Genomic DNA, 26,487 nt, shown 5'->3' with positions numbered 1-26,487 from the left:
ACCAGACCTTATTCACTGCACATCTTGCTTATTTATTTGCCCACATGACAGAGTTAGCTTACTTGGTGGGAGGATATTTTTACTTAAGAAATGAAAAAATAAAATCTGAGCAGTTAACGTGTTGAAAATGAAGCAGGAATTTCCTAAAAATATAATATTTTCATAAGCATTTAATGGTGTTGTTTGATCAGCTCTAATGAAAAGCAGATTAACAAAATACATCAGACGTTTTCTTTAATTGGCGGTCACAGCTTTGTAATTTAGAAGATGGTCTGTTATTTATGACTGATTGTTAACATGTATTCATTTTTCATCCTTTGTGACTGCAGCCTTACATCTCTTTTTATGAGAGAGGTACTGGTATTTTGAGATGTCACTGTCAAATGCTGGGACTGTTGTTTTTGAGGGTCTCTAACCCAGGATTTTTTAGAAGTATCAGCTGATCCTTTTATGCTCCTAGATAGAGAGTATTGCCTAGATGTAACTTTTGGAAAAATCTACTACTTTGACTAGAAATTACCATTTTCTTGTACTTAGCTGCAAAGGTTCTGTTCATACAGAGCAGTCTTAATGATCAAACTGGATGAAAAAAGTAACAAAGTGTACAGTTATGGAGGGTAGCGTTGGCTGATGTACGCTGACAAGTTGGTACCACCTCCATTGCTTGAGGTATTCTGCCAGGGTGGCTTGAAGATACTCATTGCCTAACTAATCATGCCTTATTTGAAATCCCCCAAATTTCTACACCAAAGAAATGGCACTGGTTCTTTCCCAGCTGCTTTTCTGTGCAGGTAGAAGGAGGTAGCCTGAGACCAATGCTGGAAACCAAAAGTGTGACATGCTTTTGAAGCTGGTTGCTAAAGCCAGGAGACTGTTTTCTCATCCATCTCCAATAGATCCAGTACTCGCATGCTAAATGAAAGAACATATTTCCATGTGACCCACCTGTTTTGGTGCTTACAGTGTGTCTTCAGTAGAAGAGAGTATTTCTTTCTTACTTGCCAAAGTAGTTCCTAAATACCATCTCTCAACTGGTCTCTTTTTTTGTAATGCAACCTTCAAATCCTTCAAGTTATTGGCCAACAGAGAGATGTCCAGCCTACATTCACTTTGTTTAGAACAATCCTGGGCTTTATCTGAAGAAGATCTTTTCTCCTGGGAGTAAAATGCATGGAAAGTGTGAATTCTTCACTAAACTTGGCATCCTTACTGTCTCTATGTTAGAGAGATGCTGCCCTCCATCTTTCCCCTGTTCTCTTTTCTTGTTTTTCTTTAGCAGTTGCTAACATGTGGAAATGTGTGGCGAAGTCAGAGATAAAAGCAGAGTTAACTAATAATGACTTCTTCAGAATCTGCCTTTGTGCAGTCACTCAGCCCACCAATCTGCCCATTTTTCTTGATCTCTTTTTGTATTTCAGGATAATGTTGTCTAGGGAAAAAGCGTTAAAGATTGTAGCAGTGAATTTTTATATAGCTGAAGTAGATGAGATCATCCTTAATCAAACACGCTCCTTCATCTCTTTGCTGTGTAGTGCATTTCAAATGCAATCCTCCAACCTGACTTTTGACACGCTAGATCCTGCCGTTAAGAATATACAGAGACAACTCCTAGAAAATGCCAGTTGTCAAAAAAGACTTCTGAAATAAAATACCCAAGATGGGAAGAAGGAATAGGTGTTGTGAAACCACACCAGTGGCCCACATAGTCCATTTTTATTTTAAAGATTGATCCTGCAGGTTGTGGAGCTTTCTCATCTCACTGCACTTAAGCATCAGCTTTAACCACTTGAGTAATCTTGGTGGTTTCATCGCTTCATGCTGCTGCTTTCAGAAAGTGCCGTCCGCTGCAAGCTGCGGAGGAACAGGTGGTGCTCCCTGCAGAGTGGGGATTCATGCAGCCAGGAATTTGCCAGAGAGGCATAATAGTTTTTATATTCTGAAGCATAAGGCATCTATTTCCTATGAAAATACATTCTAACTACATTACAGATAATGTTGGTCTCTCCTCTCTGTCAAGACTGAGTTCTGTGAACCTGATTTTAAAATGTTCTTCAAAGTGATTGGTTTTACATTTATTAACTTTTGGTTTCACTCACCATCTTTGTGGTTTTCTATTATGAGGAAAACTGGGTATTCTTATTTGCCCTGTGTACTGCTCATTACTTTAACTTTCTAGTGTTTTCTGTCTAAAGCAGTTTTACTCTTCGTTGGCATGGATAAAAAAATCCTGAGGTATTGGAAAGAGGTAGTTGCACCCCCCGTGTAAGTCTGTAGAAAGGACTCATTAGTCCTTACTTTCAAAGAGATTGTGATTGAAATGTATTCCCTTTCCCTTAATGCTCTCTCATATATATACATATATTTTTAAATTATTATTAATTAATTTATTATTTCTATTTATAAATGTTTAAAAAAACCCTTACATTCATAAGAATGTCACTCCTAGTATAAAGAAAGGCTGAACTGGAAAACAGTTCAGCAATACAAAACCAATCACAAATAGTATTTGTCCACAGATTAAACGTCACTGAAGCAACAAACTCAGAAATTACTTTTCAAAGTGCTCAGTAAGAAAGACTCTTTACTGTTCTGTTTCACTGCTTGCCTGTTTGTAAAAAGAAGAAGAAGAATTACTGTATATCCTGCTTTGCCTTGGATTCCCTTTTTTCTAGCAGCACTAGAATAACTGCCCAGTGTGGACTTTCTGTGCTGTTTGGTTATGATTATGCAGGAAGAAGGATCCTTGAATAAATACTGAAAAGCAATCTAAAGTTACGCATTTAATTTTCTACATTATTTCCTCCATGGTATAGATTATTGTAATTCTGTGGGAAACTGTATTTCACTACTATTGTGCATGTTGCATAAATTCAGACTTTAGCAGATAGGTTCTGCTCTACTGAGATCAGTTCTCCTTTGGTCATTGTCCTGTCAGAAACAGGATTAGGCCCAAAGGTCTAATTGTTGTGGGCTGCGTGAAGCACTTAGTCATATTTGCTCTGAAATTTGATAGACAGATGTAGATTGTCCATATTTGGTTCTGCTTTATTGTCTCTTTTTTTTCAGGGGAAATTTTCTGACTTACTTCTAGTGTTAATGCAATTTGTATGAGGAAAAAGATTTATATCTTTATTTCTTGGAGGAAGAGGAAGGCCAGTGCTCTCCTCACCTTCAGCAGAAGGTTTAACTTAGTTTCTACTTCATACAACTTTAGCTCTCTAGTTTTAAAACTCCTTATTTTGGCAACTGGCATTTTCTACGAGTTGTCTTTGTATATGCTTAATGGCAGGATCTAACATGTTGAAATGACAGAAGATTAAGGCCTATGGTTTTAATTTTCCTATGGACACTGAGTTTGGTAATGTGCTGTAAATACATCCTAATTAAACCTTTATGTACAGGGTAAAAGCAGAGGAGAATACAGTGCTTTTAGGTTCTCTGCTTTTTCTTAATAAATACAGCTGTCACAGTGAAGGAAAAATTAGGTATTCATAAACATTTCAGTTTTATTTAGTCACAGTTAAACTAGATTTTGTAAGGTTTAAGTTATTACTATAGATGCTACTCCTTGAAATAGCTGTCTATAAGCTATTTTCACTTTCTAGCATCAAATAAAGACACGTGAGTTTTGACAAGTTGAAGGCTAGAAACCTTTGCAGGAGATAGACGTCACTGAATGTCTGCCACCACATCATTTCATAAAGTGGAGGGAGGGTGAAGAAGGGGAAAAGGAAGAGTAGTTTTTCATTCTGCTGTTAAGCTTAAGGGGACAGATATTATTCTTCTAATGCCTGCTCTGCTGAAATGAAAAACTCACTGACAATAATAATTTCTTTGACCTACCTATCTAAACTAAGAAAAGAGAAGCAGCCTGCTTTTTGTCTTAAAATGTTATGCACGTGCATGGTATGTGTCCTCCGTTTTACAGAAAATAATCTGTTCCTTTATGAGGCTTGAAATGTTAGACTGATTTAGTTCTGTATGTGAAATTTTTGGTACTAGATAGATGTGTTGAAAAGCTGTCATGCCAATAAAATGTATTAAACTCCTTTTTTCTAGATTTCCTTATGTTCTCCTTTGGTGGCATTCAGTTATCTGCCCAGTCCTGGTTTCTTTTTCACCTGGTTGTGTCTCAAAGGTGCTGTAAAGTAACTAGCAGTGCCTGGCAGCTAGCCTTTGGTTAGTTAGTGATCCATCTATTTCTGTAGTTTCCCAGGCTAAGGATCAACATAAAAAATTATGGTGCAGTATATTATGTTGCAGTCTTGCTATAGTCAGCTAGACATTTAATTTGACCTGCTATATTGGGCAAATTTTATTTAGAATGACAATTTGAATCTTGATCCAAGGTTTTATCTGGAATTTTTTGGGTGCTCTGTCATTTTAGGTGGTAAGAAGTGGCATTAATCAGCTTCCAAAGATGAGAGACAGAACTGCCAATGCCTAAGGAAGTTAAGGCATTATAAGTGTTTACTTTCTTGCCAATCAGAAGACTTTTGTGCAAAGAAATTACTTTGTTTCTGAATCGTAAAAAACAAGAAAATGCAATAAATTCCCATGTCATTGTGGCTTTTCTTAAGGAAACACTACATCTGCTGGCAGGACAGCTCAAGTAGCATGATTTTTGCATAGCTCTTAATTTCCTGTATCCATATGAATAAAGTGCCTTGAAAGCAAAAGGCAAAAACCCTCATGTTTTATTGTAGCCCTAAGACAGCAAATACTTAAGCATGCGCAAATTTTAGTAGGACTACTTTAGTGTTAAAATGAAGTATGTATGTGCCTCCGTGTTTCTGTAGTTAGTACCAAAGGGCTTATATATCCTTGTCATTATACCTCACTTAAATCACACAGAGAAATAATACATTATAGAAAAATAAATTCTTCAGTAACTGTTTTCACCAAGTTCTTCAGCTCCGTATGAACTGCCAGTAAACAAGTGTCACGTGTTTGTGTCAGATTGTTTGGTCTTAGAGAAAAAAGGATAAAGATAGCAGGCTGGATGTGTGGGGGAATTTGCTTCTAAGTCTGGAATTTAAATGTTCTTACCCTTCTTTTTGTTATGTCATACATTACATATGACTATAAATGTAAGTTTCTTTTTAAAGACAATTTTCCTTGATTAAAAATAGCTATCTACCAAGTTAAGAGATATATTTTCTTCAAAAAAGTTGATGAAAATGTGTTTTTACTTGGTATCCAAAACATCCAAATCAGTTTTTCTCCTTTAACGTAAGGATTCAGTGAGTTTTAATCTGAAGTGCATTTTCCCAAGCTGAGGGATAAACCTTAATAAAAACAAGACACAATGTAATTCATGGAATTCCAGCGTCAGGCATGAAAAGAGACTGGTATTGCTATATTCTGTGAGCCAGTGAGTTAAATTTTCTTTGAATTGTAAATATATGTTCCCAAAAGAATGTGTTTTCCTTTAAATAGGTTAGCAGCAAGGTAGTAACTGTAATGCATTCCAAGTTTAAAATGCATTTATTCCATTTAGAGATTCATTTCATCCTTCACAAGAAAGTTTAAAATGTTTGAACTCATTCAAGATAAAATTGTATTTTCTGACATAGAAAAATATTTTTAGCAATATCTAGTACTCTTAAAATCATAAAGACAATGATCACGTAAGATGCCAAATAATTGAAGGCCTTGCTTGTCTTGAACATTAGAACAAGGTAGCGAGAGAAATGTGATGCTGTAGGCGATCCTGTAGCTAGGGATTATCTGCATTACCTCACTCTGGCTGTCCTCAGTGGCAGAATGAGTCAGAGCATTGCATACCATCAGATGTGATGAAATGAGATGCAACTCTTCTTTAAAAAAAAATACCCAAACAGTAATATAAATGCAGTTTGTCAAGATTTAGTGTCCTGTTTTTTGGTGTGCCTTGAAGTTGCTTGCTAACCTATGCATACATGCATATGCATCCGCAGTGTAATATGCCTCAAGGGAGTGCAGTTTTCAGAAAAGTATTCTGTTCCTATTGCTTGTGGTATTTATATGTAAGATTTAGCTGAATAACACTGCTCCTGCATCCTTCCTGCAGCGTGGTATCCTTCAGACAAAGGAAAGCAACTCATCTCAAGTTCCTTGTTTCCTTTTACTCTGCCTCTTTCTGGCACTAGAGATTCCAGAGATAACAGTGATTTCTTCTTGGGCAGGGCTGCTACCACTGCCTTGGAGGGCAGTAGGAGAACAAGGGAAATAACAGATGTACCTGCAGCAAATGCACTGATTTTTTACATGCTTGTATATTAGGGCTTGCATTCACTGAAAATAGGTGAGTTTCTGCCTGAGTTCACGTGAAAACAGGAGTGTTAGCAGTTTTCAAATGAGTTAACTCTGAGGGCTGTAGATTGCCATTGCTTGCCACGATTTTCTCTTAAGTTAAGCATCTGCCCATTACTGAAGTGAAGTCAAAGCTTTGGAAGGGCTACAGTCAGTGTGGCAGCATTATGACCAACACTGGGTTTTGAAGGGTTTTGATGTGATACCTGTAAATTATAATGTACTTTCTTTTTTTCCTCTAGCCCGGGTCGCTCCCCAATTTCCTTTGACAGTGAGATAATAATGATGAATCATGTGTACAAAGAAAGGTTTCCAAAGGTAAGGAATCACTTTTTTGAATAATGCATTCAATGAACGCTCAGAATTAATTTGTTGTATTCATTGGAGAAGGAGCCCAGCTTTTACCTCTGGTTTCCAAGCAGTGCAGTTTGCTAAGAGTTTGAAGCTGCCTTCTCTGCTTGACATGCTAATTCTGCAGTAGAAGAAATAGAAAAGCTTTGGGTGTTTCTATATGTACATCATATTTACTGAATTTCTCATGTCTTTTATTGGCATGACAAATGCTCACAGGAATGAGGAGAAGGGCCATGCTCTGGCTGCTCAGTCCATTTATGTTGTTTATGAGGCCAGTGTCTCCATATATTTTTAACTAATCCTTGTCTTTTTCTTTAAACTCTGAATCAGATTAAGGCTGGAAGAGGGATGTTTTGCTTAGTTTCATATACACTTAAAAAAGCTACTTTACAGTAATTTCAAAATATGTTGAACAACATTCTCTCATTATTCCCTTGTATAACTGCATTAAATTTGCTTTGTACTGATCCAAACTTCTTTGGGTTTGGTAGGCTTTCCATTTACATATTGAAAATGCAAAGTTTTCTTTTAAATCATTCCAAATTATACTGGAGGTTTTGGCAAAAACCAAGTTTGCCAATGGGTACCAGAGAAGCAATTAAGACAGATTGGGATTTTCAGAAAAGTCAATCTGAATTCAGTCACACTGAAATGTGCTGAAGTGATCTGCAGTGAAAATAAATGTGGGGTTTTTTTTAAAAAAAAGCTGAATATTGAAATCTGCAGAATCAAGCTTTGAAAGTTAATATCTCACTGAAACGAGTGTAGAAGATCATGTATCCCAGAACTGTTGATATGGCCATTCCCTCCTGTTCTACCAATAGCAAAAATAGGTATTTCTGTGGAGACAGGCCATCAGTGCTTATAGTGATAGAAATGCCATGTGTCTATTGCTTGGGGCAATGATTTTCAGGTTCCATGGTCTTGCCTAAAAGTTCTGAAAACTGCCTCGTATCTTGCGGCTTTACTCTGGAGACCCAGGGAGGAATACAGCCTCAGGACCAGAGTATTTTTATGGTCATTTGCATTTTCAGAAAGTGTGTTCCAATTAATTTTTGTTGTTTGCTCATGTGAACATAACTTTTGCCTATAGTATGCTATTTTTATTCTCAGCAAAATGCTATTGCGTTTTGGAATATTTTTTAAGCCTTGTGCATTTTGGAATTAAGAATATGTTACTTTAGCACCCTACTTGTTTATGTTTAAGTTTTGGGATAGTAAAATTTAAGATTATTCCTGTTTATTCTGTACTCTTAGGCCACGGCGCAGATGGAAGAACGGCTGGCTGAGTTTATTGCCTCTAATGCTCCAGAGAATGTGCTGCAATTAGCAGATGGGGTCCTAAGTTTCATTCATCATCAAGTTATTGAACTGGCCAGAGATTGCCTAGATAAATCACGTGAAGGTCTTATTACTTCTCGGTACTTTTATGAGCTGCAGGAAAACTTGGAGAAACTTCTCCAGGACGTAAGTGCTCTCTGGAAAGTAGAATACATTATTTTGATTGAAACTTTAAACAGTAAGCCAGAGCTTTGATTTTAGGAGAGACAATGTGGATTCCAGGGGAAGGGCAGTGGGTGGGGGTGTCAGGAGATCTGAGTTGTTCCAGTCTGCCATTGATCTACCACAGGTGAATTTGAACAAATCACTTCACCTGTGTACTTCGTTTGTACAGAAGTTAAATATGCATATGAATAAGTCAAAGGCAGTCTTTACCATTTATGAAAATCAGGTTCATCGAGATGAAGGAAATTACTGAACTTTTCTTTCATGTACTTCAAGACTCTGAATGACTTATTAATTACAATAGTGCCTTCGAGGAGTGAAAACACCATAGTTTGTAGTGTTGCTATAAATTTTTCATAAAAGATTTTCTTGAGCTGAACTTAATCCAGTTGCGGGTTTTTTAGTACTTCGATGTGTTTTGTGGTGTTCAAAGCATATGAAAATACACAAGGGGGCACAATTTTAATGCATGCTCAGTATGCTTCAACCACTCATTAAGAATTGCTCTTTTCCTTTAAAATGAAAATAATATTAAATTAACTAAAAGTCTTAGAATCTGTGCTATAGCTGTTGTGAAGAGTCAGTGCTATTGCCAGTTGCTGGGTCCAGACCTCCATTTGGGAATGTCTTCATAATCCGCTGCTTTGATTTAAGGAGATAGCAAGCTGAAAACACAGGATTTATAAAGATTGCAGTCTCAGATAACAAATATCACGGAGACAGCTACAAACAGAACACCTGAAATAATGTATTTTCTGTGATGATTTTTAATCTGTTTGGTGAAGATGTATTTATATGATCAGTGTGCCAACCTACTGGCATGAATTGCACCAGTTTGTGCCCTTTGCCACTCTTTCCAGACATTAGAAAATGGCAGGTGAATAAAAATACTATATTAATATACAATTATTGTATTTAAAAGCTTTGTGAAAGCTGCAGAATCTTCCCTTGTATCAGGTGGAATCTTGGGCTACTCCATTTATATGAGTGTGGCTGTAATTTCCCCGGTATTTGTTATGCATGGGAGAAAAATGACTCATGTTTGGTTTTGTGGTGTTCTGCCTGTATGGGGAATATAATTTTGACAGATCAAGGGAGGTAGGGAATATCTTTCGAGGGCCCATATGGTTGTCTGCCTATGGGATATCAGTAACTACTGTGGATGCATTTAATAGTAAAAAATGTGTTTCCTGGTAAAAATGGCATTCTTTGGATGCCGTGCAAGAGTTTGGCCATTGATGCCACCATCCAGGGCTGGAGAAACTGCATCTAGTCAAAAGAAACTGTTCAGTACCCATAGTCTTTAAAAGAGAGGAAAACGTTTCTGGAGCTTGCAAGTGCAAACTTGCTACTTGCACGTAGCCTTCCTGGGCGGGATAAGCATCGCCCAGCCGTTGGTGCTGGTCCCAGCGATGGCTGGCTGCGGGCTGGCGAAGACGCGCAAGCAGTCCTGCGTCTGCAGGGCAGGGCTGGCAGTGAAAAGGGGTGATGGATGCATTTCCTGCAGCCAGGTGAGCACGTCAGTGGGTCCACCTTCTATCTCCAGAGTCTGGAAGGAGGGTATTTGCATGCATCAGCTATGAAATAAGGGATCAGGCCTCTCTGGGTGATGGTTTTGAAGTTGAACAGATTTCACTAAAAGTTGGCCTGTATGCTCGGCAAAATAGCTTACATTTCAAGGGGCACAAGGAGACTACAGTGTGTTTTACTGCTTCTGGTAACACATACTTGGAGCTTGAAATTCTGCCACTCCCAGACTTCCCTCCTCTGTGTGTAGACAGTGATTTCTCATACCATAAGGAATTAAGAGAGCAATAAATTGGGTCTGGCCATTTCCAGCCTGCACTTTCAGGCCTGTCTTCTGGCCTGAAGAGGTTAATCAGGATCTTGGAGAAGGCATGGGTCAGATAAATCTGCGTTTTCCTTTCCTCTCCCCTCCCTCAGAACAAATCCTCAAACCACTCTTCTTAAATGTCCTTTTCCCCTTGATCCTACGTGCATTGTACTGCTGCTCCTAAGCACAGGGAAAGATGACATTTAAATTATTAGAGAAAATACAATGGTCATCTCTGCGCTTGTTCAGGAATTGACATTCAGGGCTTTCTTTGACCTCTTCCTCCTTAACATCTTCTGCAGAGCGGGGGTGACAGAAGGGTCAGCTCTTAAGTTTAATTGATTTACTTTAGGAAGTAAGGTGGGCTAGAGACAACTAAAGGGAAAGCTTAAAGGGAAAGAGACGAGGGAGGCAGAACAGGCTGGGAAGGAAGAGGACAAAGAAATTAAAGACAGCAGAGGAATGCCAAAGACTTGATTCCACATCTTTCTCTTTTTTTTTTTTTTTTTTTCCTTCTGTTTTATCATAGTTCCTTGGCTTTTCTTTTATATTTTGATATTTGAAAGGTACTTGTTTCCCCTTGCTTGTCAGTCTGTGCTTTGCCTTTCAGACTGCATTCTAGAAGGAAATAATTGGGACATTTCAGTCTATATAGAAATTCGTGACAATGTTTCTTTTGGAGGACTCACCTGAAATGCAAGAACTTTGGAGTCAAGTTTAGATTATTCCAAATTTGAGGGCAGGGTCTTTACCTTTGCTTAGCTTGTAAGGTATCACACAGAATTACGTACTATATAAGTAATACCAACTGGAAGGTCATCGCAAAAACTCTTCCACTTGGGCAGTTGTATGGTCTGTGCAGTAGGATATATAGTTTTATGGTACATTTTTATAATGTATAGAAAAATTGGGAAGAAGATGTATTGGTAAATAAGGAGGTCAGCAGGTTGCAAGAGTACTCATGGGTTTTCATACAGTTTTACTGTGAAAGAATGGATTGTCTTGAAATTCTTTTTTAAGGTGTTGATTCTGACATGTGGTAACAAACTAAACTTGCACAGTATTTCAAACCATAGAAAGGGAAACTCGATTTAATATGTTGCAGTTTATGTCTACTTTATATTCTAAAAATGTATCTGTAAAACAGAGTAATTGGGTATGTAAATAATGAGCTGTTTAAACATACCAAACCAGAAAGCTTTTAAAAGTTTTTAGATCCTGGCTTTTGTAATAAAATGCCAACAAATCTCATTAGTTATGGCAAATGAGATCTTTTCCCTTGTTTGGAGCGTGAAATACTGTCTTTTAGCCAGAAAAACCTATTGCTTATTGCATCATTGAAATTAGCCTGAAGTAAAAATGAATTTAAGATATTTTCTTTATTTTGGAAAACAGGAACTTGAATGTTACACTTCATACAAGTAAAAATATTGAAAAATAATATAAAGCACTTATAAAAAAGAATATATGACATTCAGTTCTTTATCTGTTACCATGGGATGGGCTTAGAGGATGGGATAGGACCTCAGGTTACTGGGGAAAAAAAAGGCTATAGTCAGTTACTGCTTGGCTGAATTGATGAAGTAAAGCTAACCAAAAGAAGTTTAATGGCTTTTGCGTAGGTGTAGCCAATTGGTGAGGAAGGTAAAGGATTACAGGTGTTTCTGTGCATGGAACAAAAGAAACAGGGGAGAGTATTAGTATTATACTGCGGTGACTGATGCTGCACATTGGTAAATGGATATTCTGATTGGGATTACTTTATTGATATGAGCCTGAGCGTAAATTTATTGGTCCTTGGCATTGCGGGTCTATTGTTTTGGTTTCCATCAGTATATTAGCTCAATTACGGCGTTGTGACTTGCATATCCCAGTTATTGGTCCTGCTGAACCCCAGGGGAGGACAGTGATTTTAATTTCATGCCCCAGTAGCTACAGTTAGTGACGGATGGGTCTTTCAGATAAGGGAATCGGTTTGTAAATTACCCGTTGCTACCTCCTGTACACGTGTCACTGGCAATCTGTGTAGGAATGGCGTCAGCCTCTACCCACAACCCCTGTAGCTTCTCCCTCCTCCCCTTGGGAGGTGGAGGGGGGGAAACCCTGAAATGCCACCAGCAACCTTCAGACAAGCGTGTCGTCATTGGGAACTGCTAATTAAATGGCACGCCTTGTACCAAGGCGCATGGAAGCGGCAGGCAGTGCTTGGCTATATAACCTTCTGGTTTCCAGATGCTGTCCTTGGGACAGATTGTAAACAAAACGTCTGCAGGGATGTCCAGGCTGTCCTGCACGAGCAGGAAACAAGAAGAGACAGTTTTACTGAGGATCTTGGAAGAGCAGCGCTGTGCAGAGATGATGGCTGAGTGGCTCTTACAAGTTGTGTTTGATTTTTTGTAATCCTTTTTTTTTTCTTTTGCTTTTCTGTATCATTTGGCAGTCATGGTCTAGCTTCTCATTTTCAAAACAGACACCTGATTAAATTAGTTACAGTTTTAAATTATTTTGCCTGAATTGTCATAGATGAGGAAAGGAGAAAACAAAAGGAATTGATTTAAAAGAATAAGTTTGCTTTAACAGTATAAATGGATGCAAAATGATGAATTATATATTATATTATATTTTTTGCATAATATAACTTATGGGGGGGAAATGACTTTCCAATTGCATGGCTCATATTTCAAATAATACAAAGTTGTTGATGTTTTATTTATTCATTTCAACACAGCTAACCCCTGGTGATCTGAAATGGCTTTTCAAATATGAAAGCATTAATTTCTTTCTAGAATTCATATTTTAACTTAGAAGTTTGCATAATGCATTAGGGGACACAGAGTGAATACTAATCATCTTCATTTTGATTATTTTCTATTTTATAATTAGAAAATACCTTTTAGGAAAAAAAAGGCAACTTATTCCAATGCTTTCAAAATAATCTTCTTTTTAAGGCTCTATAGCCAGGAAACATCTCTGATATTGTTTTTAGATAATGAAGTAGCAGGTATGTTGTTTTCTTCAAGGTTAAAATTCTAGCCCTAGCTTATCAGTGCTGAAGTAGACAATCAACATTTCTTATTCCAACTTATGTCAAAATGAGAAATAATGAACTTTTAAATTTTTTTTTGTTTGGTAGCAAAATATCAAGAATATTTTATTTAAAATGCTGCCTGTATGTTTCTAGCTCTGAATTTCTGCTTCCCTGTGTTTTTATTGTTCTTTTAGGTGATCACCAGTGTGATTTGACTTCTCACCCATATATGTCTTTTTCTTAGATGGTGCTAAAGAACAATGCTAAATGAACCTTTTAGTTTATTGCTGCTTGCATCCTTGTTGATAAAACATCATTCCTATAAGCAACTGGCTCATTGCCAACATAAGCTCATTGGTTAAGTTCTGGACTTTATATTTGTGGCTGTGCTAAAGCCAAATTTTTAGACCTTGGGGAAAAAATAGCTATACTTTGTTTTAGAGTTTTTACATGTCATTGGAACCATCTTTTTATCACTCTGCAATAAAATTCTATTTTATTTCTGCTTCAGGATTCCTAATGTAACCATTGTGTGCTTGAGCAAAAGAAGAGTAATTTGGGGGGTTTGTTCAAATGTGTCTTTATGGGGGGGTTGGGGTTTTCTTGTTTGTTTGTTTTTTAAATTATTGCTTTGGTGTATTTAATGTTACAGAAAGACACACTCACACACACACATACCTTGAAACTAAGCCTTGAATTTATACTGAAATCTGGTAAAGGGAGTGGACAAGAATAAATTCTCTGAATTAAGTTTCTGTATGCTCTTTGCTTTGCTTGTCTGCTTGATCCTACATAGCACACAATACAATGCTGTAGTTGTTGAGCAGGATTTATAAAATTAAATAAAGAGAAACTAAAGTTTAGTTTTCTTGATGATGAACAGAAGTAGTTCAAATTCTAGCTGGAAGTAAAGCCTAGAAATATATGTGGCTGTTAGTAATTATCTAGACGTCAGTATCGTGTGGAAGGTAAAATTGAAAAAATCAGTGTTCCTCTTTTCATTTTTAAAAATAAAATAAAAACACATCGTATCTAATATAACTGATAGGTGATATAATGCAAATAGAGCCTTTGAAATATCTCTTGCATGATAAAAGGAGTCAGTTGTAATGGAAAAGCTATATGTAACTTGGCATCCTTGAATGAGCTGAGATCATTGCCTGCCCTGACTCAGTCATGCCTTTGGTGCCAAATTATGGTTACTGAACTGGTGATTTCTCTGTGTTCAGCATCTGACATATAAAAATGAAGAGTTCACTGCTAGGACCATAAGGTGATGTTCTGCTCTCCACAGGCCCACGAGCGATCCGAGAGCTCCGAGGTTGCCTTCGTTACCCAACTTGTGAAGAAGCTGATGATTATCATTGCACGACCAGCTCGGCTGCTTGAGTGCCTGGTAAGTTCGATCCTTGGGAGAGTGCATGTGTGATCTAAAGAGTCTGGTGTGTGTTTGAGGAGATAAGGAACACGAAGCCTTCAAGAGAAATCTTCAAATTTTCATTAAAACATTGATGAAAAATAAATCAATATTTAAAAAAAGAGAAGTACTAAGTGTCTTTGCATTAACGTAGAAGTGTCTTTCCAATGGACTGTCAGCTACAACAGCAGCTAAATTATATTTTAGTAAAAAGTTTATGGCTGAAGGGCCAGATGTAGCTGTTGACATAATTTCATGCTTCCGTGATATAACTGGTGTTTGGGCTCTTGGACTCAAACTCTTACTGCAGACCCAGCAATTGTAGAGAAATCTGGTGTTGGGTTTTACAGCTGTGAACACACAGAGGGATAGGCCAGTGAGACATCCAAGCAGACTTGTAAGCCTGGGTTTGAAATCCTATTTGGTGCTGTTGGAATACACAGAAAAGCAAGTCTCATTGGTTTTTTTAACAACTTACGCTGGCTAATTAGAATGTAGTTTTTTTTATTTAATTCTTGAAAATGCTAAAAATGTTTAGGCCATTCCAATGAAATAGGCCACTGTGTCCTGAAGTCCTGCAACTCCAAAAATACTTTGTAGATAAAGTGGAGAAGCAGCCTGAACTTGCATTCTCACTGTGATGCCATGGCAAGAGGGTTAATATAAACCTTGAAAATATATGGAAAGAGGTGATCAGATCTCCGGAGTACACAATGTTGTGGTGGCTGTTGGTTATAGGAGTCAGTTCTGTGACCGTATTTCAAAAGGATGTTGAAAAATTAGTGAGAGCGTAGGGAAGAGTCACAAAAAATTGTTGGAGTGCTGGAAAAGGTATCACAAACCTACAGTGGAAACTTAGGAAATGACAGGATGACGTTCCCTGGCGTGTCGAAGCACACAATCTGATGGTTCTTTCTGGACATAAAAATGACAGGGAAGCTACATCTGTTTGAGACGTTAGAGAGGTTGACTAAATTAGGAATCTGTGGCTGGATATAGATGTACAGTTAACAGTTGAAGCACGTTGAGGGCAGTGTGTCCATGTGTGACCTTTATCACTGGAGTCACTAGAAGATAGATGAGTTTTGTGGAGCTTTCTTTGACAAAGTAGACAAGAGTGGTCCACTCTTCCCAATGATACCAATTTTTAAAAACACCTGCAGAAATACTGAGACTTTGGAGGATTCCCTTATTCCTCCTCCATGACCGTCAGATGGCTTGCTTTGCTGTGAACACTATAGTGCAAGGAAGACCGCTGTCAGTGATGAAGTAGGCTGCACAACCAACAAGATAGTTGCCTACACTTACTTATGCAAGAAGTCTCCACTAGATTACAATGAAAATCCTGAGCACAACTCTATTCAGACTGGGAATTCTTTGTTTTTCAAAACCATTTCTGTGATTTAGATTAGTTTTATGACTCCAGTTGTCTTCCAGCATTTCTTCAAAACGTTTTTTTTGGAAGTGAAGGCAATGAAGAAAGGAAATAAATTTAAGTTTATTGTGTTTGTCTTTGCTGCGTTCACCATCGTCATTTATGCTTGAATATACTCTATTAGTAACACATCATCTAGGAAAACATGAAACCTCAGTAAGTCTTGTGAACCCATCTCTATACCTTCAAGCAGTTCCAAACTCAAGCCAGCTTTTAGCTGCAAATCAGTAGGTCTCCAGGTTCCTCCACTATCTTCTGCACCTGATGTTCTGCAAAGTAAGTGGAAGCAGGTGGAAGCAGTAAAGTCATTGAGATTTAAGTAATGAACTCCAAAGCATGTAGTGACAACCTTGACAATCAAGTGGCTAGACTTCAAAGTATAAAAATAATATTTGGATCTGTATATTAAGTCTTCCCTGTTTTTTTAACCTGTATTGCCTTTCTAGCATTTTTTCTAAATGTTTTATTCTGCTGACATGAAGAATTAAATATCAATGTTCATTTTGTCCCATAAAAGAACAAGAAATGTAGTAATGGATAGTCAACCATTTAAATAGCTTGAGAACTACATTTCATTTTTATTAACATACTTTTTTGTAATTTAAACTTTAGCTACAATTGTTTGTGAATTTATAAACAGTTTTTCTAAGATTTAATATTAAGGTTAATTTTAGTAACACAGTTCATTCTTATTTCTTCCTTGTAAATGAAATAACTGACCATATAGGCAGTGGTTGTGATGGTTGTGATTGTTTTAATGGGGGTGAAGGCATTTAAGTATTTTAAACTTAAATTATTTGGCTTCAGTCTTTGTATTACCTGTTAGACTGTGAATTGTTTATTTACGGACTGAGTCTCTGGGGCTTCAAGAAAATAATAATGTGTTTTGTGCATCACTGAAACCATCTCTGGGAAAAAGTATGTAATTTATTTGTTTTTCAGATTATGTTTCCATAGCACCTGCCTCCCCTTAGTAGGGATCATTCTTCTGTATTCAAATGATTAAATAAATCTGCTAAAAAGAAGACAGAACTGGAATTTGTTTAATTTCTTAATTTTTTTGTATGTTTGAATTTTTTGTCACCAGACTTTTTTTCCTGTCCTTTACTCACCAATAAAATATCACCAGTTGTATCCTGAAGAGTCCTTCCTTGACTCCACCTTCTCTTTCACCTTGTTCTGTGCATTATACTGCAGTCTGTTGACCATCTCTCTCCTTGTGGTCCTTCTCTCTGCCAGTTCTGAGGCAGCTGATTAATCCATTTCCAGAGCAGTAGGAAGGAACTTTGTTGCTGTCTTTGGTGACTGCATGTATCCAAGCAGCGTTGCTTAGAGCAATCAAGAAAAAGTGTGTCTTTTCTCAGTTTCTCTAACCATTCAAATATCTTTACATCATCGCAATCTCTAATTTCTTTTTCTTGTTTGCAGTTCTGTGCTCTCTTCTCTCTTATGCTGCTGACCACACTCACATCAGTTCTTTTCTGATGGCCTTACAGCTGTATGCTGTAACTCTTCCCCTTTTATCTTCCTATTTCACTAGAAAATTTTTGAACAGTCTTGGCGAAGCTGCTCATTGCTGGTGAATGATGAGGTTTGTAGGGAGAGTTAAAGTTAACTAGTGAACTTGCTTCTAAGCAGAGTGCTCCTGCCACCAAAAGCTTGTCTTTTATTTTCAATTGTGTCTGTTAGTCCAGTAAAAGAGATCACACCTTCTTATAACCTTTTCTTGCCTTAGAGATCACATACACCAAGACTGAATTGATAACATGATCTTATACCGTATGGTACAAGAAATACTGCAGCAGTATTTCTTATAAAGAAAGTGAAATCTTCTCTGCTGATATATAGCAATTGCTGTTTAATAATTTTATTAGCAATTGTTAAGGTCAGGACAGTTACAGGATAAGGTGGGTGTATGGTTTGATCAGAAGTGACATTTGATGGCAGATGAGGTTTATATTGCTTAACTCACCTGCCAGACGGAGGTGGCAGAAGGTGGCACCTCAGTCCTCATCACAGACCTTTCCCTGGCACATCTCAATGTGACAAAACTGGGAGGTGGGTCCAGACTAATTCTTGTGTTATCATGACCGTATTATCCAACAGTCTGGTTTTGGTTCATAAAAAGTCCCTACAGTCCTTGTCCTGTTTTGATTTGCAGATCTAAGCCAGTGGACATCCAGCAGGCTGTAAATGTCTGTCATTTTTGGAAAGCAAAGTGGAATGCATTGACTTGCTTGTTGTAACGGCAAATGTTATGCATCACTGCTGAGCCCAGAATTAACTTTGGATGTTTCTGAGGAATATCCTATATGGGGAGAAACCTTTTGTACTTGTAAAGCTGAATCATTTACCTCTCTCTGTCTCTCTCACCACCTTGCTGTAGGAGTTTGATCCTGAAGAGTTCTACCATTTGTTAGAAGCTGCAGAAGGCCATGCCAAGGAAGGGCAAGGAATTAAATGTGACATTCCTCGTTATATTATCAGCCAGCTGGGACTCACCAGGGATCCCCTGGAGGGTAAGAACTCGTTTTGGGCTCTCCATCCTGCTGAAAAGATAACCAGACTCCTGGTCACTACGTAGCTGAAGGAGGCTTTTATTTTATTGGTTTAATTTCTAGGCCATTTTTCCTTATTTTCCTGTTTGCTGTCAAATTCTAGACTGTCCTTTCCAGCCCCATATCTCAAAGGAATGTTGCTGGGGTAAGGATTGCACATCAACAGTGACAGTTCTTTACTTATGATGTTAATAATGTCTCCCTGTATTATAGCTGAAACAATGTTAGAAAATGGCTTTATGATTTAACTGTTTTCTCTGTGCTGTTGAACAGTAAAAGTAAATTTACCCATTATTTTTCTGATTTGCCTGCCTGCTAGTGGCCTGGTTGGAAAGTATCCTGTCATCCCACTTTGTTGTCCTCTCTGGGAAACGTGTATTTGTTGTGATTTTCTATGAGAAACCAGGAGTAGTATGAATTTTTAGGTGGAGATGAGACTGTATTTTTACAACTTGCATAGCAGTGAAACTGAAGAGAGTAATGCTTTAGAAGACAGCAACAGCTTGTCTGCTAGATGCCAGAATTGCGTATAGAAAATTGAATATGCTGTAAACATACAGAGACCCAGAAGATCCTAACTTTGGAATTTGTGAGTTAATATTTCTGCCTGGCACTTTGCTAGCTGAATCTCTTCTCCTATGGCAAGTTTTACGAGTATGTACGGCTTGCTCAGCAACAATAGAAAGTGTGACAGAGACTGGAGGTTACTGCAGAATATTTCAGCAATTGAACCGTACTTTTTGCTTTCTCAGGAGAGCATAATTTTAGCATAAATTAGTAGTCTGGATAGGACTAGTTTAACTTCTATGGTGTTTACTGGAATGACAGTGACAGGTTGACTTCAAGTGAAGAGCTCTTCGGGAAAATTTCTACCAAAGATTGCTAAATGCAATTTAATAGCATTTGTTGAAATCTGACATTAAAGGGAAATTTCCTTTGATCCCTGTCATGGGAGAGAACCTTTCCATCACTAATTCCCCTTACTAAAGTCAAATTTTCTTTAGAAATGTGTGGAGATGTCAAGGTGCCTTATTTCCTTTCTGTAAGGAGGGCACCCAGAAATGTCAATGATGTCTGTTCAGAGACTAGTAGTTAAGGTAGGATTTGGGTTTGCAAAGTTTATAGCATCTCCTAAGACAGCTGAGTAGCCTAAACTGACTTTCTCCCAGTTTGCTGCTGCTCAGCATTTTGCAGAATCAGACACATTTTGTGGAGGGAGGTTGGTTGAAATGTAATGCTTTTTCTTTACTGGAGTACAGCGGTGCCACCAGGCTATACACAGACATATATACATGGAATAGGTTTTAATGTTAATTAGATGGTAGTTTCCCCATATGTGCATTTATTGCTTTTACTTACTATAGAAACCATCTAGAATAAGTCAGGCTGAAATTAGAACAATTAATTATATTCAGCTTCATATAAAATAGTGCCTACAGCTTACAAGATGTTAAAGGTTATCACTGTACAATTGGGGTGACTTTTTACAGAGGGGGAAAAATGTCCTTCATCATCTGGAAGCACCTCTTAAAATCCTGTTTGTCTTGTATAAACAAAGAGAATAGTGTTTGATTGAGATCATTAGAAGTAATCTTTCCTCTTTCTTTTCAGAAATGGCCCAGCTGAATAGCTATGACAGCCCAGACACTCCTGAGACAGATGATTCAGTCGAGGTAAAGCATTAATACACTCACTCTGTCTAGCACTTTTTTTTCCTCTGGAAAGAAGTAGTCTACAGTAAAGAATTAATTATAATGCAGAGTAATTTTAATTTTTTAAAAAAAAGTGCTGACATTTAAAAGCACATACTAAAACTAGAGTATACACTCATAAAAATGTGGAAATCTCTATACTGTGGTGGTGAAATGCTTAAAAGTTGCAAACAGTCATTATCATCAAGTTATGTTCATGGTTTTTTAGTTGCAAACAAAAATCATCTGGAGAAATTCTTTATATCTGCATTTGTAAAATGTGGTCGGTATTGAAGAGAGTTGACTTTAGTAATGGACCACTGGAAAACTTTAATTATATAACTTGCTAAGTTTCAAAGATCATTAGTTGTTTATTTTATTGGTTTTCAAAAAATGTAATGTTGAGGAAAGGCCTGAATCTTACAGTCCACTGACTTTTTGTGCTAGTATTTATGGAGGGAATCTGCAAGGGTCCTAGGGATGCAGACAGTTATCCTAAAGCTGAGGACTCCAGAGGTTTAGAAAAGGATTGAGTTTGGGTGAATGCTGCTTAAAGAAGAAAAGGCAAAAAAGTGACTTACAGAATTAAGTCATTCCTGCTCCTGATTTCCATTTTCTTATCTTCTTTCCCCAGAGCCGTGGGGCCTCTGTCCAGTCAAAGAAAACTCCATCTGAAGAAGAGTTTGAAACTATTAAACTGATCAGTAATGGTGCTTATGGGTAAGACTTTCAGACTTTGCTTTAGAAGAAAATACTATTATTGTCCTACTCAGGGAAGAGCTATAGCAAAGTTTGGTGAATGACTGGGTTTTGTTGGGTCCTGTCACGGGGATGGGAGATGAGGGGTTTGGATCACTTAAAGAATCACCTCCAATTGTATTAGCAATAGGAAAATGATTTAATAGAAATTTACGTGAAAGTGCAGCTTCACAGAATTCGGTGGCAAGGTTCGCTCTATTACTTAGTACGTGGATGAAATTCACACAGGAAAATTAAGTTAGAATCAAACTAAACTTATGTATATAGGGACCGAAACCGTAATAGGGTAAAAGGGAATGTTGCAAAGAATTAATTTCTTGTGATTTGTGCAAAGATCAGGAATGTGGGAAAGGGCAAGGGAGTCCCTCCCACTGAGTCACGAGGTTCAGAGAAGACCTCCTTGCTTTCTAAACTCCTGTTGGAGTCTAGGTGCAGCTGGATTGACTCCTAGCCCCAGACTTGGTCAATGACTTATATCTAAAGGGATTATGAGTATAATAGCAGCCTAAAATTCATTCACAGTTGAATAAAAATCACCACCGAAATTTAAGTATAAATTTGAAAGTAATAACTTATAATATACCTGCTATAATATACTTACTATAGACTATTCAGGTTAGTACACACGCCTGCGTAAAGACACTAAGAGATATACATATAAGAGGGTAAAAGAGAGTGAAAGAGAGAAAAAGAGGTAGACCTGTTAAAAATTACCCTCGAGATCAGTGAAAATATTCACGTCGAATGCTTCGGCATCGTTTTCAATGGGTGAAGGGTCGAGCCTCAAGGAGCAGAGTGTATCAGCCCAGGTCGTGTCAGGTTTCAGCGGGAAACCTGCAATTTTAACAAACCGGAAAGTTTGCGAGCTCTGAAAGGCATCCCGCTCAGGGAGATGCTGGTCGCAGCCGAGCTGAAAGGGCCTCATTTAGTACCGCTGTTTATAGGTTCGGGAGATGATTGACTTTTGTCAGCAGCAAATTGCTGGAGTCCCAGCTACGCTGGTACCGTTTCACATGCAGATAAGGAAGGCCCCGAGGCTGAGAAAAACTTAAAACAGAGGATGCTCCAAGATTGTCAGGGGAGGACTGTAATGTCTCAAGGTCATTATGAGAACTGGCTATCTCTACTCCCCTCCCTCTGCCTCTGCTGGGCAGCAGAAGTCCTTGAGACGCACAGCATATCTTCATGTCTTAGCTGTGTTAGAGTTCCTGGCACAGTCAAGGGTCCCTTTACTGCCCGACTCATTACACTTATGCTAAGGCCTTGTGAGCCTTCCGGAGTTTGTATATCAGCCTGGAGAGGGGGAAAGAAATGCACCACTGCAGGTCCAAAGCATAAATGAATTTTGCTTGGGTCTTAGGGAGGTTCCACACTTATGATGTCTTCCACATTCTTCTGGGAGATGCCGTTTCTTGTGCATTCTTGGGGTTTCTTAGATGATGGCCCCTGTACCTGGACATAGTGCCTGGCTGTGAAGTCCTTACGTTGCACTGAACTGACACACAGCTTGGGAAAACTAGTTGCCCTACATTAAAGCTTTCGGAATATGGTATTCCTAATTCTTCTGTGGCACAAGTTTTCTGAAGCCCTTCCTAGCTGTGACCGCAAGCCTGTTTTTCCAGTAACTATTTCTGCACTTTCTTTATGGTAGGTAGGTGAAATATAGACACTTCAGCACCTTAGGCTGAGATGACAAAAACGTTTTCCCTAAACATTGTCTCTAGGGAAAATATTGTCACTTAGTTTATTGTGAGATTTCCTAAGTAATAGTAAAAAAATATAGTTCCATGAGTCTGAGAAAATTATTTTGCACACATTTCCTTATTGCTTAGCAAGGCAGTCTGTATTTCCTTTCATGCTGTCTGGTTAAGTCCTGTGATTTGTTTGTTTGAAGGCTAAATGAGTGAGGATAAAATTCTGTAGTTGCAAATGTTATTGATGATTCATTGAAACAACAAGAATATTGAGGGAGAAGTAGTTTATGCTTTTCCATTCTTCCATGTATTCAGATTATATATGTAACATATGTGGCTGTTTCTGAGCACTTGAAATACTAAAAGAAATGCTAAAATTACATTGGGACAAATCTACTGTGAGAAGTAATACAGTAAAAATGCTATTAGATTTTATTATCCATTGAAGAATCCAGAATGAAGTTGGTCGTTTAAAATTTTAACCACTCATACAAACCTATCCAGAATTTTAAAGACAGTTCCTGACTCTTTGCAGTTCATAAATCCTTACCAGTGATAGCCATTAGGTTGTAACTGAAAAGCACTGATATTCAGTAGGTCATAACAGCAAAACCTGAGCATGTGCTTGAGTGTTTTGTTGAAGTGTGTGCTTAGTTAATAACAAGTTGTTTTTTAAAAATTTATGTAGAAAAAGCGTAAGCATATTTTTTAGTCAGTGAAAACACAACGGAGCAGGTCAAAGAGGCACATTGTTAGACAAGAAGATTTTATACATTTTCAGGCATATCTCTGTACAGGCCTGGTGATTTAAACATAACTTTCTAAAAAGGGCAGAGAGAGGTGGTAGTTTTGCAGTAATTCACATCTGTCTTTATACTGGGTGTATTTTATAGTCAGCTGGTGGTGAGACACAATACCATGTTAAATGTAATATACTCCAGAGAAAAGGAAACAAGTACTGATTCAATAAGGCAGGCAAACTGGATGAAAATTTTATTTGCAAACTGTATTATTAATGTGCAGGAATCTAATGATCTGCAAATGATAGAAATGTAAGAGATATTTTACTGAAGGAAATCCCCGGTGACAGTGTTGCATCAAATTAATTTTATGGGGCTTGGAAAGAAATTGTGCTGATTCCATAAGTTCTGGACAATTTTTTAAGTGAAATGGTGACTGTAGTGTTGAAAAATACGTGGGTCTCCACAATGAGGAAGTTGGTGACATTTGTGTTTGAAATATCTCCTTGTTAGTCACATCAGCAAAAATGCTGCTTAATTCAAGAAGGCAGAGTAGCTTTTGGGAGGAAGCGTCATGGGGTTCCTTCTTTTCTCGGGGAGCTTGGCACTGAGATGGGATTTTATGGAGTCATGGATAAGTCTGTTAGGATCCAACCAAAACAGTTACCATCACTGTTTAAAAAACAAAACAAAACAAAAACCAGTTTGAACTGAAAATGGAACTTTTCCTCTTGGTATGTGGTTTTCTAGAGCAGTGTATTTGGTGCGACACAAGACCACCCGTCAACGTTTTGCTATGAAGAAGATCAACAAACAGAACCTAATTTTGAGAAACCAGATCCAGCAGGCTTTTGTGGAGAGAGATATATTGACATTTGCGGAGAACCCCTTTGTGGTCAGCATGTTCTGCTCCTTTGAGACCAAGCGCCACCTGTGCATGGTTATGGAGTATGTGGAAGGTATGGTTGTCATTATCTACACCTGCAAAGGGACCTTAGACAGGATGGACGTGTAGCGTGTGTGCAATGTGTCTTCTCATAAAGGATGACATTTTCGAGTGATTTATAAGATGTGTGCTTTGGGTGTAAGACTGATAAGTGCACTGCTCTGAACACAATAAGTGGGAAGACCGTCTCATGTGTGTGCCAATCCTTTCTTCATGGAAGGCGAGCTCAGTCAGCCCTGCAGTCACAGGGGAGGTCGTGATGCCCTTTTTAGGGAGGAGTGTATGGACTGCTTGGGGTGAGCTGGAGAAATGACTCATTCTACCTACCAGTAGCACGCATAAGGACATACTGCATTTGTGAATCCCTGTGACTCACACAACATGATTGCAGTGGAGCTGAGGAAACATAAAGCCACATGTAGAAAACTGCTGGGGTCAGAAGTCAGCATGAACTTTCCAGTCCTCACTGGAAAGAAATTGTCCCTCTCTCCTATGGGATGGCATGGCTAGATCCATAGCCCGTTTGCTTGGCATTACAGTTAGAAAAAGACAGTTAAGAAACATCGCCAAGCAACAGAGTCTTTGTTCTTTAGCAGCCTTTTTTAAAATACAGTGCTATTTTATGCTGGTTTTTTGGTTTTGCTTATTCTTTGGAATATTATTCGATTTTATTTTATCACTGTATCTTATTGTAAGCAATATATTTCCGCTGGTGGATGGGATTAATTTCTTATGCCTGGCTTGCTTAGCTGAATGTTTATGAGAAATAAGCTTATATTTATTGTATCAGTGCTCTTTCAGATAAATTAGTGGAATGAAAACAGATGTATTGACATAACAAATTTTAATATTAATTCCTATTTGCAAGTAGAGATGAAGGTCAAACGAAATGTGTGGCCAGTGTTCCTTAAGAAGCTTGAATCAGGGGCCCACAGACTTATTTTCATGAATAGCCTGTGTCCAAAGGCATGGCTGCCTCTCCATGTGTAGAGAGAGCCAGTTAGTAGTTGTAGAGGTTTTTACTTACTATTTTAAGAAGCTTGTATGTCAGAAGTAGTATGTGTCTCAGTGGTGGAAAGCAAAGAAATTTATAGAAAGGCCAAACAGTCATGAACTGCCCTTTCTTCAAAGCTTGCTTACAGTTTGGAAATGGCACCTGTACACTTCTTGACCAAGCATGCCCAACATACATGGATCTCAGTTTTCCTAAGATTTTAATATTTACTTGAAGCTCAAGATGGAGTGTAGAGAGAGCTTTAGAATTCTAACAGGCTTGAAAGAGACAGCCTTTAGGAAACTTACTCTAATCTAGTATTGTAGACCTGTAGCTCTTCTTTCTTACTGATATTTGCCATTTCACTGTGCCATATTTGCAACTTCTTTTCTAGGAGGTGATTGTGCTACCCTTCTCAAGAACATTGGTGCCCTACCTGTTGATATGGCGAGAATGTATTTTGCCGAGACTGTTCTGGCATTGGAATACCTACACAATTATGGGATTGTTCACCGTGACCTAAAACCTGATAAGTAAGTCTTTAGCTCTTCAGAAGCTGGAGGGAGAGAGCCAGTTTTTCAGGGGCTTTCTCCGTAGGCAAGAGGACATGGAGACTAGAGACAGTAGAGATCTTCAGTGGCATCTGACATGTAGGAGATTTTATAGAGTCTCTTGCTACTGATGTTGAACCAGATAGACACGGAGGAAAGGGTGGGAGGAGAGTCTTCAGATATTATCTCAAAGCTGTTGCTACACTGATGAAATTATGGCAGAAGGTAGTCTGATTTCTAGTTGCCTTGGCTGCTTTGTGATATTCAGTTGTATAGGATGTTCCTTCCGGGTGTTTGACAGGGACGTAACACTGAGAATTTGCTTAGCATCTTGTTCTTTTTTTAAATTGCTTTTGGGAAACAATTAATTGAATGTTGGATTATTTTGCTGCTTCTCTTTCTTCTAGTCTCCTGATAACTTCCATGGGTCACATTAAACTCACAGACTTTGGACTGTCTAAAATTGGGTTAATGAGTCTTACAACAAATCTTTACGAGGGACACATTGAGAAGGATACCAGGGAATTCCTGGACAAGCAGGTAAGCCGAAAAATTTTGTCTGTTGTTGTGGGATCAGATGCAGGATTCTGTCTCAGGATAGAATTGGAGTTTGTAGCATTCCCTCTCTGCCTTGACACTGTGCTGTGTGTTGTAGAATGGGAGGAAAATACAAGTCCATTCTCATG

The 26,487-nt window shown here is 38.1% G+C and overlaps 1 protein-coding gene across 8 annotated transcripts in view; it reads left to right on the top strand.

Moving 5' to 3' along the window:
• Positions 1-26,487, top strand: part of MAST2 (microtubule associated serine/threonine kinase 2) — a 200,720-nt gene that overhangs the window by 148,644 nt on the left and 25,589 nt on the right. For all 8 annotated transcript variants that reach the window (XM_049807804.1, XM_049807811.1, XM_049807803.1 and 5 more), the window contains 9 exons: positions 6,537-6,612; positions 7,906-8,115; positions 14,311-14,412; positions 18,255-18,387; positions 20,038-20,099; positions 20,752-20,837; positions 24,061-24,269; positions 25,645-25,783; positions 26,209-26,341. In XM_049807804.1, coding sequence (XP_049663761.1) covers positions 6,537-6,612; positions 7,906-8,115; positions 14,311-14,412; positions 18,255-18,387; positions 20,038-20,099; positions 20,752-20,837; positions 24,061-24,269; positions 25,645-25,783; positions 26,209-26,341 — 1,150 coding nt within the window. The remainder of the gene's footprint in view (positions 1-6,536; positions 6,613-7,905; positions 8,116-14,310; positions 14,413-18,254; positions 18,388-20,037; positions 20,100-20,751; positions 20,838-24,060; positions 24,270-25,644; positions 25,784-26,208; positions 26,342-26,487) is intronic.

This window comes from Accipiter gentilis, chromosome 8 (genome assembly GCF_929443795.1).
Source record: "Accipiter gentilis chromosome 8, bAccGen1.1, whole genome shotgun sequence".
NCBI classification, from domain to species: domain Eukaryota; kingdom Metazoa; phylum Chordata; class Aves; order Accipitriformes; family Accipitridae; genus Astur; species Astur gentilis.
This window is presented reverse-complemented; position numbering and strand designations above follow the sequence as displayed.